General features: G+C 41.6%; 1 protein-coding gene across 3 annotated transcripts in view; it reads right to left on the bottom strand.

Moving 5' to 3' along the window:
* The window catches only part of slc25a21 (solute carrier family 25 member 21), a 103782-nt gene that overhangs the window by 9655 nt on the left and 68197 nt on the right, over positions 1 to 25930 (bottom strand). For all 3 annotated transcript variants that reach the window (XM_078278309.1, XM_078278308.1, XM_078278310.1), the window contains exons 3-4: positions 21806 to 21854; positions 10087 to 10170 (exon numbers count right to left, since the gene is read on the bottom strand). In XM_078278309.1, coding sequence (XP_078134435.1) covers positions 10087 to 10170; positions 21806 to 21854 — 133 coding nt within the window. The remainder of the gene's footprint in view (positions 1 to 10086; positions 10171 to 21805; positions 21855 to 25930) is intronic.

A 25930-nucleotide genomic window follows, 5' to 3' on the forward strand; every position in this document is an offset into this window, starting at 1 on the left:
TAATCAATGACAATAATCATATGTTGCCGTCCTTAAGTGGTTACATTAGTCAGAACGTGGGCCTTATAGAAGTTAATGTTTTGCATTTTTTATCCCATTTACTACAAATACATTACACTTTACATCACAGCTACTGCAGCATTTTGCAAACCATGTTAGTGTCATGTCAAGGCAGCCATCGATTTCCTTTCATATCTGTAAGATGTTGAAATCAATTAGCAGACTCGCGACGTACATATGAACATTGAACACAATTTCTGTGAAGTTAACATTATCACCGTGAGGTCGTGTTGTGCAGTCTTTTTAAGTTAATCTAAACTTAAACCAAAATATCATGCAATCACAACATCTGCTACAGCATTGCATTAAAGGGTCACGTCAGCCAAATGATAAAACTATGCAGAGATACTCAGTTGCCCGTTTATTAGGTATCCTGTATACATGGAGTCTAGTACAACAGCCCTGCGATAAATCCCACCTTCTTGAAGGGTATAATGCTCAAATCTTTGATAATACTGAATATAGACTGCAGGACTAATACCTAGCTCCGAAAATGGAAACAAAGTATATTGCTGCCGTGGTGGCATCATAACTACCAAGATATATTTTCAAACAACAAAACCCTGGCACACAAACAAGGTCTCTAGGAATCTGCGGAGGAAATGATTTAAGAGTTTGTTTCAGCCCTTGATATACTGGAGGTTTCAAAAGACAGTAGCTGTATAATTTTAGTCAATTTGGTAGTTTGCCTTTGCTCTATCATACATCCAGCCATGATTTAAAGTGTACTTAGAGCCAGTAAAAATAATAAAATGATAGTGAGTTATGTATAGAGTGATGCATGCCTACATTTTACACAGACTGCAATCCATTTTATATAGTATATTTACAGAGTAAATGGTCAGTCTGGTAAGATTGATGTAAATTCCCTTTTTACACACTTGTTAAAACAGAAATGCAATTGGATGTTTCTGAAATGTACACAAATGTCTTAATAGTCTTTCTCTAGGAGTTAAAATATACAATATATATCTTTAGATCTATTTATATTATATATCTTTGAGAAATTAAGTTATCAATCTAAAACTGAAATATTTTAAACCTACATTTTTCCTATATCAAATGAGTATTATCAGGGAATTTAATCAATTTCCCCCAAACACCTGACCGGTCTTGGATGTATACGTGTAAGAAGATCGTAGTATGTTTTCGTTTTGCAAAGAAGGCACGAGGCATGTTTCGTATACATAAGCATGTTTCGTATACATTCAAAGTGCATACATGCATTTCCCCCACTCCTCAATTTAGTGAAAACATGGGAAGGGTTCATTTGCTTAAGCTTATGTAGTTCACACTGACAGGGCAAGACAGATGATGTCAGACAATTGTTGTCAATCAAGTAAAATTATACAGTTACTTTTATTGATTTTGTCAAAACCTTTGTTCTCAACCTCCACCTATCTATGACATTAATGGGCAACAATAAATCTGAAACACAGCACACCTGAAGAATCAGATACCAGTGAATCATTAACTGTTGATAGTGTAAACAACATTATCTTCTTACATTTTGGAACATAAAAAAAATGTTCAAGGCACTATAGGGTTCAACTAAATACTTAACTCCAACCTTGTGCATTCAACCAACCAGTGGGAATGGGTCTGGGCTAGGGTTGAGATTCAGATTCTGCTTATCAATTCTGATTCTTTGAGGGTAAGAATAAAAAAAGGTCAAATGCTTATTTCACAGACCCAGTGTGTAACGTGTTTAGTTGTTCATTATCAAAATCTGTGTTGCCCCATTCACAAACTTGTCCTTTTTTATGAATATTTACCATCAAGTATTCCTTTTGGCTTGAAATTTCACATTTGCATTCACATGAACTGGGGTAGACGCTCCATATTCATGCGCCATCTTGAAATACGTTAGCTGGTAAGAGACATACAGGACATACTGCTCCGCCTTTCGCATTTTCACTGTCACTTGATAAACTCACAGGTGCTGCTAACGCTGCTAATGGGTATCGTAGCTTCCCGGCCCCGGCAAGTTTAAAGAAGGAAACATGGAGGACCACACTTATTCAAAATCCAAATTTCAGGAACAGGAGTCTTCTTCTTCACCCAGAAAAAGAAAAAGGATATTGAAAAGAGAAAGAGACCGGCTTTTTGAAGCGTTAAGGCTACCGTAGCTGTTATACGTACTTTGAACTGCGTGGTGCGAGAGACTTGATTGCGTTATATGATCTCAACGCTAGATGGGAGAAATTCCTACACATTGGACCTTTAAAAAACTTTTTAGCAATTTATATTCATTCATTCACAATTACCTTCACACAGTTTATGGAACCTGTACATTCATTTCATGCAATTTAATTTGGTTGGTTATTAAATAATGATTAAATAATCTTAATTTCTTGTATTCACTGTATTCTAATTGTAAAATTGAAACCTACCGAAATGACATAGGGTCCACGTACATCGGGCCAGTAAATGCAAGCAGCCAGTTGCCCGATTGGCCCAATGCTTGAAAGCAGGCTTGCTTAAGTCATAGATAAAATGTCGGTCAATATAAACCATACGAGTTGAATGCAAAAGAAGATTCATTGCATCTTCAAGAAAATCATTACATTCATTTTTTATGACTGGCGTTAAGAGTTTAGCTCAGTGGTATTGTGTGCATAGCGAGTGTGTGGTTGAGCAAGAGAGGGAGAGAGAGCGCTGAGGGAGCAGGGAACCCAACCACCATGTTAACAATCAACAAACCTGTTGCTATGCCAGCATTTAAAACATTTGAGGTCACCAGTTGTCACAAGCTGTTCAGATGTCAGCCAGATGACATGATACAGCTTATGACTCTGTGCCAGAGAGCTCCATTGTTGTTTAAAAAAAAACACCAATGAGTCGCTTTGTTGCACTGTGTGGACATGTTCCATCACTGTGATAAACATGGGCACTGTAGTTCATTTGGAGTCAATTAAAAATACACCGTCCTGCTGCTTTAAATGCTTACTAGAGCTACAACTTGTTAATTGTAGCTAAAAATAGTCCCCAACAAATACACAATTCACAAAAGAAAAAAAGAAGTATATATACATAATAGTGGTGGGCGATCTGGAGAAAATCAGATCACGATATTCCTGACCAAATACCTCGATGTTGATATTGCGACCATATTGTTGCTTTATCAAAAATATTTTTACAATTAGATTTTAGATACATAACCATCAATAATGTGGATATAGTTACAAAGTGGGTAAAGGCAAATCATAGAACAGCTAGAACAAGGACAATTCCGGCGCAAAACGAACCGAGGGCTTAATAACAGATGTGTACCCACTCTGTCGCTCTCTGGGACATGTCTTCATGCTAATCGAATGTGTTTGGAGCTTGAAACAAGCTAGCGCGGACCGCTGATTAGCTTACAACGCTAGTATTCGGGGCACAGGTAAAGTAAAAACAAATCGTTATTTATACCACTAAAAAGGCTCAAAATATCACCAAACTTCAACGCTAGCATAATGAGGGTCCCTACATGTTAACCAAAGCATTGAGAACTTTGTAAGTGTACAGACAGTTTATTGAACGAAGAGCTGTGGGAGCTCCGTGAAAGGGCTACGAGAGAGAGAGAGAGAGAGCTACCGGTAGTCAATGCCGCAACACAGCCTCGTACTTCGGGAAACTGGTGGTGTACCTGCGGACATTGTGAAGCTATGGCCACCGAACAGGAGTGTCTGTGTTGCACGGAGTGGGACCTGTTGCGTCGCAACACCCAAGAGACGCAGTGTTTTGTACAGTCTGAAGATTTCCCCTCTCTGATAAACAGGGCTGTAGCTACTTGAAACTTTTTTCCACGTCCCGAAAATAAATTGGAGACAGCGACCCAGACCGGAGGGACCAGATGGACAGTTATCCACTGAGTAAGTACACTAGACAAGTTATGCAGAGTGCGATTATTTCAGCTATATTGAGCAAATTGCTTTTGATTTTAGTTTGCATCGCCAGCTGTAAGTCATGACATGATGGTTTTCAAGACGGCGGCAGCATGTAAACATGAACGCAAGTGTCTTTATAATGTATCTTTTCAATAAACTGTCTGTACACCTACAAAGTTCTCAATGCTTCGGTTAACCTGTAGGGACCCTCATTATGCTACCGTTGAAGTTTGGTGATATTTTGAGCCTTTTTAGTGGTATAAATAGCGATTTGTTTTTACTTTCCCTGTGTCCCGAATACTAGCTTTGTAAGCTAATCAGCGGTCCGTGCTAGCGTCTTTCAAGCTACAAACACATTCTATTAGCATGAAAACATGTCCCAGAGAGCGACAGAGTGGGTACACATCTGTTAAAAACCCCTAGGTTTGTTTTGCGCCGGAATTGTCCTGTAATGCAGCCTGTAAAACCAGAAAAAGACCACCCTTATGCCATACCCTGATATCCAAAATCTAAGACAATATCTACTCTCATATCTTGATATCGATATAATATTGATATATTGCCCAGCCCTAATACATAACCTGTTTTAAAGATGCACATCTTCATTAGGAATGAATGGTCTTGAGAACAGAGCTACAGACAGCGTAGGAAAGTTGAAAGGTATTGAGAGACAGGCTAACACATTGCTGCTTTTGTTTTTTTTTATGAGATGTGTTGACAATAACAAAAGATACAGAAGATCGCCAGCCTTATCCTTTAAAGATATGTTAATTTTTTTGAAATGTCTAAAAACGACTATATCTATGTTATACATTTCATTGAGTTGTAAACATTAACGAGGGTAACGTGAATAAGACTATTACAATAACTTGTCCATTAACATACATTTTAATCGGCAATGGTGATTAGCAATGAAAACAACTCCCATGATCCCCCGCAACTTCACGAAGTCGTCAAAAGTCCGTGTTTACATCCATGGCTTCGATTGAGAGACCCCAGTGTTAGAAAATTACATTGTACATTTAAGTCATTGAACAAATTTAAAACGATACAAGTCAAAAGCAGAATGGCATAAATACAGTACATAACTGTACATATGAGAGAGAGCGAGAGAGAGAGAGAGAGAAAGAGAGAGAGAGAGTAAAAGGAAGTTCATATTGATACTGAACACAGGTCTGTGGACGGGTCTGAGGATGTGGCGTGACTGACTGTATCTTGTGAACAAGCGGGACCAGCTTTGTTGTGACAACATTCTCTATAAGTCAACAGAGATGATATTGGTTGATTGAGTCCCAAGTGTAAATATTTTTGCTGCTGGCACACATTTTCACTGAATATAACCTGAGAAGGACTGGCCATTACACTGTGCAAAGAAACCACAGCAGGGAAGCCACCTTACAAAAACAGCAGTGAACAACAACTAATTATCAAAACACTTGTGATCAGGTGACAGAGCCAACTTCTTTCATCAACACCTGAAGTTACACAAGTGGCACTGGCTCTGGGTAATCAAGCCCCCATAACAACAACTCTGGAGCAAGGGATTGTGGATGAGGAAAATCCCTCCTCAAAGCCAAAAAATAATCCAGTGTTTCCGCTACATATATTCAACCCACCGCTGCAGAATTATTGCTGCCGCTGCTTCAGAATTGTATGAAATGTCATGAAGTCGCAATTACACAACTCTGCGCAGCTGTGCGCTCCACTGAACTCAAACGATCGTTCGTCTGCTCTCTCTCCCCTTTATAGTAAACAACTGGAACAGTGACAGGCCGTCAATCACTCGCAAAGTCATGACAACCAAATAAACAGCACAAGTACAGCATTTTCAGCATCTCAGATGACACAACAAGCTAGCCTACCCTGCGATCCGTTTGTGTCTGCTGCAGGAGACGTATTCACGTGACACGCTGTATTCCCTTTACTGTTTAAAACGTTTCCCAGAAGTGGGGATGCATAGCTCTCAAAACCAACATAAAAGAAAGGTAGTAATGTTCCCTTAGAGCATATTATTTTGTTACTCATTGTATAAAAAGTGCACATTTGTATGTGGAATTGTTCATTAGCACTTTGTGATATCGGTCAAGCTGAATGGCTCTGAGCAGATTTGATTCAGGTCCAAAGACTGAAGAGAATGTGTGGCGTTGTGTTATCACTTTTTATTCCGCGTTTTTTTGGGGGGGGGGAGGGGGAATTTGCGTGCATATGGTGACGCAAAAGTGTGTGAAATTCAATGTAGTATGCACACCAGGCGGCAAGGTGGTAGTGTGAAGCACTGCCACACAACATCACCAAGTCCGCGCGCCTGCATAGAACCTTCCTTCTACTCGTCTCCCTAGTAACAGCGAAACCAAAACATGAAAGCTGACAATTTGGTCTGGACAGACGAGGAAGTGGCACAACAGGGCATGGACTGGGAGTCTTGCATGTCAAAATATATAGACATATGGACTGAATTTGTTCAGCAGTATCCTGTACCTGGAGGGACGTCATAACCACACGAGAAAGACGCTATCTGTAAAAGTCAGATATCAAAGCTAGGCAGGCTGTCGATACCCAACGGCGGAGTGGCCATGGGCTAGGAATCACTCTATATTTTGATTTATGTAACGAAATATGGGGTGGGTCACCAGCCACCACAACAATAGAGGCTGCAGACTTTTGCGTTTTTACCCTTTAGACGGGAACGCGACGGTGGAGCGTTTAAGATTTCCACTCTGGAGGGTGGTTTCACTTTTTTTTTTTTTTGCGTTTTTAAGCCCCAAAAATGCCGCCGCGGTCTAAACGAAAGGCACATCTGATAAAATATCTTTACGTTTTCACCCGTGAGCGTTCTCATGTAAACAGGGCCTAGAACTCTTTTTGTGAGAGAAAGGGCAAAATATCCTAGAATGTAATTGTTAGACAGATGATGCTTTTGAGTAATCATTGCAAATAAAGCAAACTGTTACTAAAAATAAACAACACACTGTATTCACTTAGGTAATTTTACCGTTACAACCTTTTTCAGCATAATCTGTTCATACAGGAAAACGCTCGGGACCCATACCACCTACACTATTTTTGATTGCCGTTGCCGGTTGGCAGTGTAGCTACTAGCGATCCCCCACTCATTTTCAACCCTAACCCTAGCGTTAACCCTTTACCCCCGCTGCTGAAAATAATTCTAGAAACACTGTAACCCTTTGTTTCGTTTGTGTAAACAAGTTATTTCAGTCAGACGGAAGACCCTTTCCTTTGCTCACTTTGTCCATGCAAATAGTGGCCACAGATTTCCCGGGTGTGGTTAGGCTTGGGAGCCGTCAGGTGATGAAGGAGGAGTGAAATTGGTTACAGAACAAATGTGGCCTCTAGTGAGTGGCCATCATTTGAATGCTAATTTGATTTCCAATGTAAAGTACACACTAAGTCCCTTTTTGGCTTTCCTAAACAAATGGCCTCCTGACACGGAGTGAGGGAAGGGGGGGGGGGAGAGAGAAGATGGATTTGTATGCGCTTGTGTTTATGATTTGTCTTTTATTTTCATAAACCTTTCCTTTTTTAAACAGCCTCCATCCATCTGGAGAGGAGCGTAGCACTGACAGGATTACACAGACACGACCGATTAAATAAACTGACCAATAATATCCATCAGGCACTAATTCTGACTTCTTAACAGTTGAAATGTGTAAATGCATAAAAGCAACCGATAATTTCTGTCAGCAGCAGACATGTTAATTTTCACACCACTCCTGTGGGTAAATCCGCAAGAAATATGAGTCGCCCCAGGGGACATTTTAACATGTAAACAACCAGAATGCTTCATCTGCAAATATTTTCACTTTACCAAGCACCTAACGTAACCTTGACAATGTCACCAACACAGACAATACAGCAGAATTAGCTACGACGAGGATTCATCAGATACAGGCACAAAACTTGCTTTGGTGTACTTCATGAGGAAGAAATAAGTTAATTCACATCTAAAGTAAGCAAAGAAAAGTTAAAAAATATATATAATTAAAAGGATTTATGGACTTTTATGGATTTTATAGAAAGATAATTTCTGTACAATAAATATGACGTTACCACCAACAGGCGGTTAGCTTAACTTAGCATAAAGACTGGAAACCAAGGGAAACAGCTAGCCTGATTCTGTCCAGAGTTAACAAACTACCAGCACCTCTGAAGCTCCCTAATTAACATGTCGGATCTTATTTAAGCCATATAAAAATTATGTGAAAAATGGACGTGTAACTCTTGGCAAAGAACCAAATAAGTTTTGGTTCTTTGAAATATTCCTTTAACACAATTGCTGCTCATCATCATACAAATCCTCCCTGTTTCACTGTAGCAAACATATATAATCTGGTGGACATGCTAATCTGCACTTCTTCACACTTCCATGAATGTATATCTCTTTTGTATGGGTGGTCCCAGCTGGAGTCCCCCCCCCCCGCGCTCAACCCTGCACCGTTGGTTCCAGGCATTAGTCAGTGATCTACTGTAAGCGGGCCAAGGCTCTGCTGTAATGCATGGACGCTTTTAATATTCCTGTGGCCGTGCTTTGGGTCTCGACCCAGTCTGTGGATACCACACTGGTAAAGAATGCTGGAGAATAGAGTCTTTTTGTTTCCCTCCAGACGGAAACACTTAACACATGCTCATGCTGCTGCACCCACATGCAACAGAAAAGGGAGCGTGGCCTGTAAGGCAATACACCAACCACGTGTTGGTGAGCGTAGATCACACTGTCACACACGTATGAGCACAGCTACAGGAGTTCATGCTATATTTTACAGATTTAATAACTTAATGAATAAATTTAAGTTCTTTAACAGAAATAATCCACACTATAATATTCATTTCTTTACTACAAGCGTTCAAAATGTATCCTGCTAGTAAAGTCTATTGTATAGTTATTGTGTCCAGGCTTCAGACTGTCTTAACTTTAGTGTCACACATGTGCACATTTCCATGTCTTTCTTCAGTTTAATCACAGAGCACTAGCAAGGAGCTCAGGTTTCCTCCTTCATCACCTCAGAGAGAGAGTGAGGCCTGGTGTTAGCCCGGTCCTGCCATGAGCTGACAGGAAATGTTTATTTTTAATAATAATTCTACAACAGTGGGGCCTAACGCTATTTGTATAAATTATAACTAAGTGGTTTGGCCTGGAGGTAATCCGTGATGTGCTACTGGGGAGTGATTACAGCCTCAGCAAAAATATACCGTTAGTGATAATTGGTTCGACAAGAAAGTGGATCTTCCGTCTGTAGGGACTCTCCGACACATACCACGGCTTTGTTGAGTGAGTCTAAAGTCATGGTTGATGCGGTGTAATTTGGCAACCATTTGAGGACGTCAGAGTTCTCTTGAAATTCATGCAGACCTACTCCCAGAGTACACACCCAAAAAGCATGCAGGCACAAAGGGTTTCAATTCCACACTGTAGTGTAGTGAGTGTGTATGGGTGTGTGAAGAGGGCACAGCTACTGTAGCAGGATATATCTGTCTGTTGAACTACAGCCAACAAAGGATTTCCAACTGTCACTAGCTGGCCTCTCACCCTGCGCTCACTCACACCTCGTAGCAGATCAACTTTATATCCGCTGTAAAGCTGTCGACTCGCCGTAAACAGAGCGATTGTTAACCACTTTCTCCTGCACCTGCACTGTCTCACAGTCCTGTCACAGGGCAGGCAGATGAGGAGGCAGCATGGCAGGATGACTGTCTTTAGTTAGTATGGAAAAGTTTTACATTTAGATTTTAAGCCAATAACAGCTGCACTCATCTCCGGTGTGAGGCACAATGAGTGAAAAGGCACGTTCAGTGCTGCTGCGGTTTTAAAAGCATCCAAACCTGCAACACCTTCAGCTTTCCAGCCACTAGACCACCTTGCCAACATAACCGTCAGTGGCATTTGAATAAAGCAGCATGATTCATCATATTTTTGAATACACATGTATTCCCCACATCTATCTTTTCCTCAGAATTTTTTTTTTCTTTGTTATTACATAACACTAAAGAAATCTGCCATCTGAGTGCAGAAGAGAAATGACTCCTTCCCTGCATTTGGGAAACAAGCGGACTGACATCACTGGTGCTCTGAAGAAACTTGATGCGTAATTCATGAGCTATTTTGATCTGTAGTAGGAAACGACCGGTGGCAACTTACCCTTCATTGCGTATGATGGTCCGGAAGCAATCACTCAGGTTCTTGTAGCTGTTTGGGTCACTGGTTCCCCTTTGGATCTGGAACCTGCAAAGACAAAAGTTCTCATTAAAAGCTTCCATCATTGTAAATATAACAGCAGCTACTAGCATTGTTGTTACTTAAATTTGTTGTTTTCTTTGGTTTTACTGTGCTCATTGTGTGTGTAAATTGCATTGTGACACCTGTGTGTAAAATACACTTAGAACAAATGTGATCTTAGCATAAATGAGCTCATTTCCCTCCTTATTTTCCACCCCTCTCCCTTTCATCTGCCGTTTTTTCCTCCTCTGCTAAGATGAGAGGCTCCTACCACCAGGTCCCCACAGAGCAGGGGAGAACTCAAACATTTATTTAACCCAACCGATCCAATTAGCCACCCAACTCCCCAGGACCAGGCCTTTTGCAGCAAGCTCTTCGGCCACTAACATGCTAGTAAGCCAATTGTAACAGCTCTTCAGTTACGTGTAAATTTTTAATATGATGGAGCCAGTCGAAGGACTTTTTGTTGTAGCAAACACGCTGGTACCTCCCTAATAAAGGCTGGTGAGCTGTGTGTAAATCTTTTACATGAGAGACCAGTTGGGGGTGAAAGAATGAATATAAATAGTGCCTGTTAGAGTTTCAGGTATTGTGACGATAAGAAGAGATCTCATTATATACTGCCACATGGCTTGGACAATCAAACTCAACAAAAGAACATGTTCAACTAAATGGTCTGATGAGATAACGCAGTGATTTTAGACCCAGTCATTTGAGCAATTAACAAAACCCAATAAACTAAGGCATGGTTCAAAATGTGATGGATGATAATTGAGAAATTTTAATCATTGTCCCGCAAATAGAACATCAGCAATTCTGAGGGTTAGAAACAGAGTGAAGTCAAGTGAAGAGAGAAGGAAGGAACAGGACAAGAGAAAGATTCTCTCATATGGCTTCAACTGCCAGGTCACAAGGTCAGCAGTAAGTCGTCCATGCGGGTGCCTGATGGGGCCATAAAGGGCCCCCAGGTTCCAGTGGAGGGGGAGTTTAGTGGGGTGAGCGGCCTTTCATATCGCTAACAGATTAACATCTTAGAGGGGTGTCCCTCAAATCCTATTTGGTGGATTCCCAAATAGCTTGTAACCCGTTCCTGAAAACCAGTTAAAACAGCATAATAAATAGATGTCTGACACCATATTAAAGAGAAGAAGAAAAAGAAGGACTCCGGGTTTGAGGGGATGGAGGAATAAGGGGTAAAGAGGGAGGGCAAAGACCCGGAAGATTTAAGACCACTGGGGCTTGTAAACATATTCAAATCTGGCTTAATTAAAGGCATATGATGCTGGGGTCAAGGATGGAAGGTACCCTGTCCACAGTCTCCTTTGCTCTGCCTGCCTCGACCCAAACCGGCCCTGAGAGAGTGAGGTTGGCAGGGCCGTGGTCCGGTTCCAGCCCCCTGACTCCACTCATGACCCTGGGGTCACCTCATTTCCTCATGGCCCTCTCCTACCCTGCCATAAAAGCCATGGACCAAACAGCAAGGCCAAGGGAGTGGGAGATAATAGGGAGGACCTGAAGATCTTGTGGCAGCAGGGGGGACTGACAGGCCCCTGGCTAGGAAGCTGCTAATGTCGCTTTTCACAGCAACCAACAGTGGAAAATAAGACTCAAAGCTTCAGTACGTAAGTCCTGGTTGAGTGTTTTGTTTTAGACAGACAAAAAGCTCTAGTTTCTGTTAATAGGGCCACAGTGAGTAAGAAGATATACTGGTTGGCTGAAGAAGAGCCCAAGATAGCCTCCATGGCTCTGGCAGAGTAACTTGGCCTTGGAGTCAGCCGTGGGGATTGTAAACTCCGCAGACAGAAGACCCAAAGAAAACCCTGGGGCTTCTTTAAAACACATTGTTTACAACATGTCCTTCAATCATCAGCGAAAGCCAGCGGAGATACAGTGTACTCAGAGGTGATGAGATCTGTGAGTTCATCAAGAGTACCCCTTCCTTTCCTTTCCATATCCCACTCTCCCCCTGTGTTTGTGCTTTACAGGCCCAGAGCTGCTCAGGTGAGGGTGAAGGCGAGGGCAGGTTGGTGCTTCTGTGAACGAGACAACTACTCTGGGGTAAATAATCCTGAAGCCCTCGCACACCTGACCTCCACTGCCTATAAAAGTACAAATTCTAGGCGTCCACCAAGAAGTCAAAAAGGTAAATGAGGGCGGAGAAGCAGGCTGGAGCGCCATTCTTTGTATTTTTATGGACAGGAGCGTGGCATTTGAGGGGCATACAAAGCTGTGTCCGCTCCCAGACCCCGATGGTAATGGGCTCGAACCGGGGACCAACAAGACGGGCTGTCACCTCACAGTGGACAAGATGTTGAGGTGAGGCTCATTAATGGTGGTGTTAAAAAAAAATGCCTATGGGAAAGGGGTAGGGGGGTTTGATCAAAAGACAGAGGCCTGATGGGCCTACTTTTAAAATGGCAGGCCATGCTTTTTAGGAGCTCTCTTAAAACTATGCCCTATTAAATGAGGGGTATTCCCTCAGTGGCACTTTTTGATGACTTGTTCAGTTTAAAATTTAGGGTCTAATAAGACTGATACAAACATCATATTCAGCTATTCAGACATATAAATAAGCACTCTATAAAGAAGTAATGGCCATATCTACAACAGGTAATCATCTTATGCTATCTACTGTAATATGTCAGAAAGCACATTTTTCTTCAAGTATGAACAATATGAATTATATGTGTTGCTGTGTATTTGGACTGGTTGCTACAGTGAGAGCCTTGATATACTAATGCCTTTCCTCTAGTAATGCAAAGTGCTTTGACGAAAAAGAGGGAGACACAAAATATACGATTGAAGAAAAAAAAAATAAAATGATCGAGGGGAAAGGATGAAAGTTCAGCAATTTCTCATGTTAGATCTGAAGTGCATAAGACAATCCAGAAGGCAACATAAGGGGAAATCTATTTTTTACAGCCAGACAATTAATTTTAATGAGCAGGATCATAAAGATGGTGGAAGTCCATTGCAAATGGTACATGAGGTTAAGAGCACTTTTCCGACCTAAATGGTCCAACATGACAAATGTGACCAATCGTGACTTTAGCCATCCAATTCTGTTTCAGGGTAAATAACTGTAACCAAAAATAAAAAGGGTCCACTTTGGATCCAACTGCTGCTTTTTTGACATTGTGGTTGACAACAGTTTTGACTGTCAGTGAGTAAAAAGTGTGTTGACTTATACAGTAATAAGAGTATAAAACAATGAGTAGGACACTTGATCTTTTAAGTATTGAGCATGCTTTTAGTTATTTGTTTAAAAAGGAATACCATCCAAATGTTTGATATCTACCTCTTGCTCCAACGTGATTTGCACTTATTGCAAGTCACTTTGGACAAAAGCATCTGCCAAATGTTGATTTCAACTGACCTCCATCCTGCACAATAAATGGGGAAAAAACGAGCAAGCAATAATACAAATATTGATAGATTGAATCCCATCATAGATTCAAACTGTTAAAGGGAAAAGTGTTTGAGCGTGGCAGGAGGCGGCCAATAAAGACGGACCTTTGGAGGGAGGAATAGGAAAATAAAGTTGAGGGGAAGAAGACGAAAGATAGGAGCAGAGGGGAAGTTATAAACCTTTGGCGCTTGTGACACGGCAGGTAGCCAGAGCTTGATCTGGACCAGGCCAGGTTGGGTTTCACCCGCACCACAAACACACTGGACCTGGGACAGCCCGGGTTATGGAGCAGGCCGTGGTGTGGATAAGGGAGAAAAAGTTCCTCTGGCTGTAAAAAGTGCGACGACATCGCTCTGTCACTCTGGATTCTTTCTCGCTCCGATAAAACGGACTCCTCCGATTCCCTATGGTGATTTTGGGAGTAGTTTGCCGCTCCAGATGTCTGCTCATTTACTGTGACCTCTGTGACCCGAGATCAGGCTGTGTTAGCGTGGAAGAGCAGGAAAAGAGCTGCAGGAAAAGAGCTGCATAAAACAGCACGACGACAGGCCTAGACTGAGACTTAGATGTTGGTCTGAGCATTACAAACTTTTGGTTGACTGACAGATTACTCTACATGTTAGAGAGGACCGTAGCAAATTTAGAAAGCTGCTACTGAAGTGGAGTGAGGTGGAAAAAATGAGTAGTCTTACTGACATTTCCAGTAGGTGGTTGGATTTCTTGGGTGTTTAAACTGAGGTCTCTTAACCTCTGCCAAATGCTGTTAACTGAAATTATGGTGCTAATGTTTGAGCAATCGTCATAATTATAGAGTGTATATGTATATTACATATATAACTAACAGTAAAAGTAACATAAAAACGTCTTTTCCACAATTTTGCGAGCATTCCTCAGATCTTTAACAGGAACCAAACTAGATTGATTCAAAATTTCAATGTAGGACAAAGATGCAAAACAGAGAAAAAAACAGAAGCTATGACAGATGATGGCGGGCCAGACAAGCTAGGTCAGGACTACCTGGTGATAGACTGGTCCGGGCCAGTGACAGTAACAGCCACTTTGATGTGAGGAGAGGATGCAGGATTTTGGAGACTCCCCTGACAGCAGGTAACCAGTGGCTATAACACAGTGCGCTCCAGACAGAAGTCAACTGGCCCGCATGCTTCCGAAGAGAAACCAGAGAATCACTAATCTAAACTAAACTGCACTGCATTATCTTGTCACGGCCCCATCTCAAGAGGCCAAGACACAGAACTCTGCTGTGGGCGCCACCAAGAATCCCACAGATGCCAAAACAAATGAGATTTTACAGAGGTCTTCATTGTTGCTATAATATGGGTAATTTCAGCTCCCTGTTATATTCTTTATTCCATATAAACATGTGTAACTTGGTGTGCTTAGGTATTTGGTGACACTAATTTAGTCTGGAGCCATATCATATTGTTTTGTAAAGGCAGACTGATGAGCAGAATGTAAAAAAAACATCGCCCAACCATTCAGGGATAAAGAGGGATCTAAGTAAAAAGCTACCACTACGGTTATCTTTCCATCCATCTTCTTTTGCCATTTAGCTTCCCTTCATCATTTATCTGACATATACATCTTTGTCAGAGAAATACTACTACTCTGTCCTCAACTGGCATTACTGAGTAAGAACTGAAGATGAAGACTATAGCCACTTTTACTGGACACCAAACAGATCCTGTACCTTAGATCCAGGGATTTAAGTGCAGCATGAGTGACATAAAGTATCATGGATCCAGTCAGTGATGCAGAACTTTGAAAGTAGCAACCATGCAAAGGTTTATAAACAAGCTTGAAATGCATAAGCAGCGTGCCTAGGCCTTTGAGGCAAAGATCGAGCAATGATGGAAGAAGTGCAAGGCCTGCTGTAATGTTTGTGCCCTGTCGTTGGCAATTCTGCACATGCCAGCTAACCTCTGCCATTACACAAGTAATTGCGGCTGGCCCGCAAACCTGGAGCACGCCACTCAATATTTGAAATGTCACAATCTGCAGCCATGACAACTGTCTGCGAGTGCTTGTTGATGATTGGCTTGTTGGTCTGTGGTACCCAGCAGCCAATCACTTTCTCTTCCACCTTCCTTAAATAAACACACCGGCAACCATACAGCCAACGTATTTTTAAAAGATGCATGAATGAAGAAGCAGGCAGAAGGAAACAACACACGTGCTGTGCAATGGCCACATACAGCCATTGTGAACGCTTTAACAAAAGGGACATCACATAAAGCTTTTCCTGCTTTTATAAACTTCAACAGCAGCCTTTTTGTGTGCTTGCTGTAGATTCGTCCACTGGGCCATTTCGGAGAGCAATGGCGACTCCTACCAGGACGAGAGCATGACTTGTGTGAATATGCGCACATTAAGTTTTGGCGCAGGGACCATGCTGAGCCCTTAAGTGTCTGTTCAACACTTCAGATTATCACAACTGCATCAGCACAAGGGAAATAAATTGTGGCTGTGCTTCAGGCAGTAGGTGCCAAAAAGCAAAGCAAGCTCACATGCTTTAACAGTTTGAATGAGTGAAAGAGCAGAGGTGTTCCAGTGAACACAGAGTTGTGCCATTTGAAACTGCCAAGCAACTGTGATGCCTGCATCCACTGCAGCTCGGTCATCTGCTCAAGTAGAAGTGCCACAGCGACAACCATTTTTGCCTAGTTTGAAAGTGCCTTTACGAGTGACTCAAAAGTGCAAAGAGCTGCTTGCAAATAGGTTGGCAAAGGGGTGATGAAGGCGGGATAAAAGACATACAGAAATGCATGTGTGAGTTTTGAGAGTCAGAAATAAAGAGAGAGCAGGGGCAGCAGGGGGGAGCACTGTGGTTGCAGCACAGTCAGGGTCTAGTGAAATCAAAGCACACAATGCCTCCACTCTGTAATTAGTGTACTGGAATGTGAACCCCTTCACTGATAATGATTACAGGTGCTACGGTACAACACACACACACTTCATGTGCACCTCTATCTTTAACTTAAGTCCTTAATTTAATCATCCATTTGTGACTGCTAGTTACATCATCTGCAGCAACATCTGTCACAACATTAAAAGTAATGGGTTAGGTTTTAAAAGTTTATATTTCTGGCCTTTTTCCTTTTATTAGATAGTTGACAACAGTATAAGGTGAAAAGAAATGACGATGAAGTTACATCATATGCATCATATACTGCTGGGACCACCAGGATGCCCCATTCACACACACACACACACACACACACACACAAACAGCGTTCCCTTTGAAAATCACAAATTATTATTAATGTTGATGCATAAATGAATAATGTGGGATCACTATTCCTTATTTAATTGGCCATTTGGGTTTTTTGGGGTGATGCATACATAATAAAAACAAAAACAAAGCATTCGAATACTGATTTAGACATCCATACCATGGCAACAATCACAGCTTCGAAGCGTTCGGGTTAGCCCTGCTTTTTAAACTTGCCAAAAATGTTACTCTGCTGCTCTCATGAAAGGACTTGCTCTGCACCTTTTGCTCTGCACCTTTTGCACTGGACTCACCGATACTCTTGCTTGTGCACTGAAGCGATGCACACAGACTGAGCTGGGTTCATCCAACACGCACGCTGCATGTGTTTTTGGCTTTACACTGTGCGTAAAGTCTTGCCCTGCAGTCTCACAGCGCCGGAGGGATTAGGAGGTGGCTTGACGACCGCTGACCTGCCTGCTCCTTTACAAGGCAAGATCAGCTATCAGGCTGCTGCTGCTTTGTGCCCTGCTGTTTGAGGGTTGTGTCAGGGATTCCTCCATAAGTGCACCGGGGTTCACCAAGCAGTTGGGGGCAAACAGAGGTGGGAGGTGGTAGGGAGGGGTGAAGCCTTTGGGCCATCCTCAGCGCTGTCACACGTCCCCCCCCTCCAAAAAAAATGTGGACGTCATCTGTCAAAGCCCTCATCAAAGATCACTTTCAAGCCCCCCAAGTGGGACACACTTTCATGCGTGCTGTGACCAAATGGAGGTAGTGTTGCCATGGCTACTGCCGCGAGCAAGGGCCAGTACCAGGTTTTTCTAATCAGGCTTATAACAGGCTACTGGCAGGCTTAGAGGTTTGCAATGACTCTGACAGCCATGTCACACAATACAATAATTCAATAGAAATCTTCTGAAAACACATGTACAACAGATTTAAAACAAAACTTTACATAATCGCTCAACAAACTACAAATTCAGAAGGAATGACGGAAGTTTAAACAATGCACTCAACATGGTGTTGATGATGTTATATAATATGGTTTATATTCGCCAGTAGTAGTAGTAGTAGTAGTATCTGATTCAACCACAGGCTAACGGAGATGGTTGCTGAAAAGCTAAAATCATAGAAGACAGAATTTAAAAACAGGCAGTTAATGTTCAGTGGGAGAAAAAAAAAAAAAAAGTTGGCTGAAGAGTGGATATCAGAGAGAAAAAAGACGAGGAGCAAGGGAAAAAGGACAAATCAGAATGGGGAAGAATGAAAGAGAAAGAAAGGGTGGGTGCAGAGGGAGAACAGAGGCAGAGAAGGAGTGGCTCAGTTTTGCACAGAATACATAGCTGGGGCAAACACAGATCATGTGCACGTCGTAGAAACTCCAGGAAGTTCACCATGACAGGAGGAGTTGCTCAGGGAGACACAAATATGAAGAAGGCGTGGTTTCTCTTTGGGCGGAAGTAAAAGGGGTGATAATGAAGCTGCTTTCAGATGATTGCGAGTATATTTGTGCATGCACGTGTATAAGGGTGGAGCTTCATGTAACAGGATATCGACATGAAGGGAAATGCAGGCTCAGTGCAACTCTCTAATGAGAGGGAGAACCTGATCAGAGTCAGATGGGGTGCCCCGAGCGCACAGCCCCCTGCAGAAAGTGCCGCCCGACACCCTTTGTTACCTCCAAGTGAGCTGAGACCAGCCCATGAACCATGTAACTAGGTGGTTTCCAGGTTAATGAAAAGCTGTAACTCCGGTCCCACTGTCTCTCTCTGCTAAACTGACGACTGCCCTCCCTCCCCACACCGCATCGCACCCTCCACCTTCACCTCCAACATTCCTGCCCCAACCCATGGAGGAAGGAGGGGAGGGGAGGGGGCAATTAACGGTTTACTTTGTGTGAAGTATGCTACATTTACATGGGCCGATTATGATCCAGAGTGACTCGCAATGAGAAAAATGTTTCAATTTTTTTGGATTAACTTTAATTTCTGGATTAGCTGCTAAGAACAAGAAACTGACCCGCCTCAAATGTTACATGCATAATGAATAGTTGTCCTAAACGTGAAATTCAGTTCATAACAACTAATCGTGGCACACAACTCTTCATCAACATACCATGCTTTATTCCACAAAGGATTTGGGCTATTTTGCCTTCATCCAATCCGATGTATTCCGCTTGTATTGACACACTCTGTATTTGGTCTACATCTCTGTGTGTACATTCTCAATGAAAACAAAACTGAAGAACTTGAAATGAAAATGCTTTTCTCTGTTTTATATCATTGTGAATAGAATATCTTTGGGTTTTGGACTTTTATTTCAGACAAAATAAGCACTTGAGATGGGCATATGTCACTATTTCCTGAAATGTTATCTAGCAAGTGATGAATTCATGATAAAAATACTTTAGTTAGTTGCAGTCCTACTAGCGGTACTGTCCTCTTTGATTAAAAAAAAAAGGTCAATTCACACAACAACGGATGCTATTAGCCATTTGTCCAGTAAAAGAAGTCTTAAGCAAGACACTGAACATCTACCAGCTTGTTTGTTGCATCCAGGTACTTATGTCAAAATGGCCAATATGAATTTGTTCACGTTCAACTCTTTTAAAACGATGAAAGAGGTTGTAAGTCCCACGGATAGAAGGTGGGCTCTGCAGGAGTCCTTTCAGATGTAAGATAGATGTACTTGTTAGCAAAGGTGAGTAACAGGGGTCATGGCTCGACTGGTCAGTGAGCACGCAACAGGGAGTAAAAGTGCAACAACAAAGGCAAAAAGGGAATCATGTGAAAAGACTGACTTTTACGTACCATATCTAAAGAATAGTCCATTGTGGTCTAGTCAAATACTTTATCATTTCCCGAAAGCGTTTTGCAAATCAGTACTTTTAATAGAAATCCTGAGCTATTAATTTTCATAATGGACTTGCTTTCCTGTGCTTTACAAATATCTCATAAATAGTCCAGATTTTATGCTATAAATCATGTTGGAAGTTGGTCACCCGTTTCTCCAATCTGTGGAACACAGCTATACATTTATCTGCCAAAGCAGTCGTCTAAGAGGGTGAATCAGTATTTGTTTAAAGGAAACAGCTGGCAAATGCTCCTGACATTTTTTGATTTGGCTACAAGTAGAGTGCCTCTACCCAACCGCTAATCCCAAATCTGCAATTCACTGCCCTCTCCTCCTCAGAGAAAGAGGGGAAAGATAAACCTTCATTTGGAAAATGGGTTAACATCAGTAAACATCAGCTCCCAGGCAGGTACACATTTAGTCAAGTTTACCTTGCAAAAAAAGGAAAAGAGGGCGAAATAAAAAGGGGAAAAATCCCTTTGATTCTGAGTTGGTGGAAAAAAGTAAATTTACTCCAGTTGCCGTTCAATTTGGACCAGTGGACATTAAAGCAGGAGCCAGTGCCTAATAGGAGCCATGCCTGAGAGAGAGGAGAGGGGGGGGGGGGAGAGAGAGAAAGAGAGAGAGAGAGAGCGAAAGAGAGAGAGAGAGCGAGCGAGAGCGAGCGAGAGAGAGAGAGAGAGAGAGAGAGAGCGAGAGAGAGAGCGACCCAGTGGAGCTGTGTCTGACTCTTGGCTCCAAGGTTCCTGCTAATAGATTTCAGCTCCCTCAGTGTCCCAATTAGCTGGTATGTATGTTTGGTTTATGAATTCATGTGTGGATGTTAAGTGTGTGAACATGCATGTAAAGTATGCATACATATCTACACGTGTATGGTTTGTTTCTGTGTGTATGTCTGTCAGTCATTCAAAATAAGCAGCAACCTCCTGTTGTTTAGACACTTTTAACATCATCTAATGCTCCCAATTAAAAAGAAGAAAGACTATTCGGTTTGTTCATGAACAAACGGCTGAGAAGCCAAACAAAACCCAGAGCCAAGACCAAAAGGAATCAATTTACACAGACCCATTCTCAGCAACAGAATGCATATCAACATAAACACATGGCAACACAAACAGAAAACAACAGATAAACCTGTCCAGTTTTAAAGCAGCTTTTACCGCTACCACTTTTCAAGGAAGAGCATTACAAAGAAAACAGTGAGTGCACTTTTAACCCTGACCCCGTGTGAGGACGGACAGGCAGAGCTCAAGCCTTACCTGTAATAAACCCCCATAGCTTCCACACGTGAGCATAAATCACACTGTGTGCCTTCAAAGTATCAAATATCGACTAATACAACACCGCTCACCCCTGGCTTTTATCCCAGCGTTTCCTTCTCTGTGTTCTGGTGGTGGCACTGCCTTCAAAGTGCAACCATCTCACTTTTTTTAAAAGGCACGCCAAGCAATTTATTTACCAAGAAACTGCTGCCGTAAATGACAAAAAAAACAGCACAATTTAGTAGTGAATGGGGCAGGGGGGCTAAGAGGTCTTGGCTAGGCCTGTGAAAGACTATAAAGCTTTAGTAGTAGCCCACGACCTGTTTATGGCCGGCTGAGACACTGTGGTGTGAGGCTCCTGATCACTCAACAGCTCCAGACTGCTGCCACTCTTGCAGAACGTGCAAACAGGAGATGGTGAAGGAAAACAAGCTATTAGACACAGCGAGTGCATTTAGTGGCATCGGATTTATCCTGCATGTCCCCTTCTTTCACAAGAACTGCAGGCAAAAGAGAAAAAAGTTGGATTCTTTATTCTTAAATTAAGTAATACTTTTAAAAATGTGTGGGACTTGGAAACATAAAAACATCTAACGTTAACATTGAGTGGGAAATGAATGGGTAAATGATGCATTTCATTTTCCACAAAATGTCAAAGGCTCTTGGCATTGGTGCCCACTTGTGCGAAGAATGAGTGCAGAGCTGGCCAGCTGGGGGAAAAAAAAGACCTGGTATGCTTGGAACTTAACTACACAGACCCAAATACCCACTGAGAGGATTCAAAGCAGATGTGGACCTAAAATGGCTTTCTTGTAAGCAGCCTATATGTCAAAGTTACACAAAATATGAGTTCATGTACGAGTTGTTAAGTTGGAATGGGTGGCTTACCTGGTCTTCACTACATCGAGGGGATGCATCAAGCAGATCTCTACCAGACCTGAAAGGTAGAGAACAGTCAGGAAAAGTCACTTTAATAACCATGGACATTTAGGTGAATGCTGGTTATTCAATTTTAGGATATTTATCTTTCTATCAATATCTGATGTTGTGAACGCACTAGTGGTAATAGAATGGGTCCATTAAACTATAAAGAGCCAACGTGAAAACGGAACTTTAGGGTTCAGAAGTAAAAAAAAAAAAAAAACCCTAAAATCCTATTAACATTTCTAACTATGCTAATAACTAAAACTTATTCAGCAGTGTGTTGCCTGTTTCACTGCATACGTTTAGAGAATGGCAAAAAACAAAACAATCTGGGGCCTCATTTATAAAACCTGTTACGCGAGAAAAAGTTGCGTGAAGCAGGGTGAAATTTGCCGTTGCAACATTCCTCGCAAAAGTCAGGATTTATAAAGAATTTCCATGCGTAAAAATGTTCCCAGTTTTCCGCAACCTTTTGACCATGCGTGTGATCGTGCGTAATGCTCCCAAGGTTTTGTAGACTGCGTTTTAGTGAACTCCGATGGTAACATGAAATATCACATGGATAAAGTACTCTGGATGCATAGCGCACAGCCTGCATGTAAGCACACTCTAAATTTTTATTTAGTTTTCGTATCAATCAATTAGGTCCATCCATGAATTATAAAAATGGATATTTATATCCAACAAATAAATGTATTTAACCCTTGTATGGTGTTCGGGTCTGTGGGACCTGTTTTCAATGTTTGCTAAAAGAAAAATTATGCTATTTATTATTTCTTCTAACTCAAACTCACTGGCCTTGGCCAAAAAATAACTTATTTTCAATGACTGCACACGGTACACCCCCCCCCCCTACACATAACTATTACATACGAGGTGTTCGGGTCTACTGGACCCGAGTGTAATAATTGTAGGTGCTATGAAACTTAACTGTGTCCTCCTCCTAACTGGGCCTGCTGTGTGTGTGTGTGTGTGTGTGTGTGTGTGTGTGTGTGTGTGTGTGTGTGTCTGTATGTGGGCGTGTCTGATTGTATGTGTCTGTGTGTGGGAATGTTGTCTTTCTGCACCTGCTATTCCCACACAAAGTTACAAAACTGTTACATTTCAAGCACTTTCACCTGTTCTGATTAAGTTCTAAGAAATAAGCACCAATAATGATCGAAAATCTTTTTTATAATTGAATTTCCTTGTTTTCTCACAAAAAAAGAAAATGATCATATGATCATAAATGTGATCTCACAGGGGGTAAATGGCAAATATGAACCATAAATGACGTATATATCATTGGTAATTGAGCTTAAGTAAACATCTGTTAAGTATTTTACATTTTTACATAAATTGTTATGGCTGTATTGATTTAAAAGCCTAATAATGTGGTAGGTCCACCAGACCCGGGAACATTGGCTGTGTAACAAAAATATGAACACCTTACAAGGGTTAGGGCCTCCAAACAGGATTTTGTTTCGATGTTCTACCTCTGTTAGGAGCACCTCAATCTCACAATCACTGAAATCGTGTTTTTTCCCCATTTGTCCATTTCATGATTAATTTGATTAACATGGACCTTATTAGGACAAATATGGGACGACCTTGGGAGGAGCGTGAGGCTCGTGCACGGCCGCATAAGGTAACGCACGTCCATATTTATAACGAGAAGAGTGTGCACCGCAAGGTATTTTTATTAATTTTGTTTTTGCGTACGAAAATTTTGACTTTTTGGCGCACAAAATCTTTCAGAATAGACTCTACGCACAGTTTTATAAATGAGGCCCCTGATATGTTTTTTTTTTTTTTTACAGCCCTTAATGAACACCATTTCCCATAAACTATAGAACATCACGTGTTAATCTTAAGGCCGTTTTATGCTTCTGCATCGAATCGACAGCGTACCCCCGCAGCCCCCTCTGCATCTACGCCGGACCCTACGCCGTAGCCTGACGTGCACCTCTCGAAAAATGGAACTACATGTCGCGGCGACGCACGTCTCTCGGCCGTGGCTTGGTAGCGTTGCATTTCTCCCAACTTATTTCCTGGTTGGTCAGAAAACACAAGGGAGACACTTTGTTTCTCTCACTAAGACTCTAGAGTCGGTACTCACTCCGAAGCTCATCGCCGTCACTTTCTCACTTCTCCCTCTATCACACACACACACACACAACGGCGAAAGCTCTGCGTGGAACCTCCACAGAAGCATAAAACAGTCTTTAATGGTGCAACAGAAGAGACGAGTCAAGGGGTTGCCGTGACTTTAGACATCGTCTATAATTGCAGCAGGACAGAGAAGACCGAGCAGGGTAAAAGTTTTTAGACAGCAGATTACAGCTAAAAAAAAAAAAAAAAAGCCTTTAAAAGAGCTCTTCTGGATAGGGATAAAACCTTGTTGCAGTGCTTGTACCTTTTTCATAGAAGCTGTATTTTTTTCTGTTCACAAAGTCATCGTTGTTTAACTTTTGTTAAAATTATGGTTTAAATTTCTAATTTCTAAAGAAAGTGCTTTGTCTTAAGCCCTATTTGCAGAATTACCAGGGGACCTCATGTGATTTAGAAATGACCCACCCACATCTGTGTCTCGAACGACACATTCGCACGGGATAATCAAAAGCTGTATTTTACTCAAATTGACTTACTATTATTATTATTATCCCCCATATATAATGTCAAGGCGCTGTCAAAACTTTCATACATAATTCCGATGCAGCCAATACCACCCCGAATCACAGACATGCCCATTAACACCGGTTACATATTATTACACAACCTCTGTGTTTGGTGAAATATGTTAGGTCATTTGCGGTGGAATTTTTACTTTACAAATTACGGACATGGCAGATTCTCACGGGATTAAGATCACAGACAACCTCCGCAATTATGACAAATTACTAGAGGTCCCCAGCTATTACTAGTCCCGTGAGAATAGGGTTTAAGAACATAGAACGTAAACCCCAGGAACTGGTTTAATATTTTCAGAAAGACGATTGAGTTACAGAAGCTAGTTTAAAAAGAGGCTTGTCTCGACTTGACGTCAAGACTTCAGCTATCTATGAAGCATTATTTATAGTTGTGCATTAAGAAGTAATTGTTTTAAGTCACTTCTCAGGCAAAAACACTACATAGTTGCTAGTTCCAGCTTCTCAAGTGTGAGGATTTGCTGCTTATCTCTGGCTTATATTAAGTGAATATCTTTGGATGTTGGTGTGTTGGTCAGACATACCTGTATATGATAATGTTTTTTGACAATTAACAACATATTTAAACTATTTTACAAACAATTCATAAATACCGTAAGTGCCAGATTAATCGATGATGAAAATAATCAGTTTAAGACGGTAATCATCTGTCCTGAAATGTCACTTTGCCACATGCTCTTTTTACAGTATACACATTCACTGTGACTGCTGTAAACCAGTCAAATTTACCATGTAGACCCAATGTGAACTTGTACAACTGAACTGTACAGATCTGTTAGAGCCCCGCAGGATCAGGTAGCAACATAAATCTGATGTTTTATGTGAAGTGGGACAGTTCAATTTAAAATAATCTGATAAGAAAATGGATTGACTGCTAACCAGGGAAAAGGTCCTTTCATTTTACAGTAGTTTAAGTGTTGTACAAATGCACTTCTTGTTGCTACCAAATGGTTTTGACAGACAACCAGTGCCTGCCAACCTTCTACCAGAATCTTATCGGCACGCTGATTATCACTCTGCCTAATTTAAATGCCAACCACCTCAGTAATTCTTGGTGTTTTAAGCCTTGTGCCATCTTTGCAAGAACATGGGTCTGAATGAGTGATCCAAGGAGACTTCTTTCCAAAATTCCTGAGTGACTATAATTCTCTGCCTTTTGAAAGGCTGAAGCCACCAACCATATCATCCATGCAAACCCAGTAATAAAAGAAAATGAAAAGTTGAAAATGAAAGTCAGCAATGTGCCAGCAGCTGGAGTATCAATGCAGCCCGGTTGATCAGCGAGGGACTGAGGTTTCACACACACGTTAACTATGTGCATCTGTGTTGAGAAGCCACTGCTTTGGCACAGAGGCCTTCTGACTCAATCAAGTTTTTTTTAACTCACAATTCTCACTGCATC

The sequence above is a fragment of the Sander vitreus genome, chromosome 20 (genome assembly GCF_031162955.1).
Source record: "Sander vitreus isolate 19-12246 chromosome 20, sanVit1, whole genome shotgun sequence".
NCBI lineage: Eukaryota > Metazoa > Chordata > Actinopteri > Perciformes > Percidae > Sander > Sander vitreus.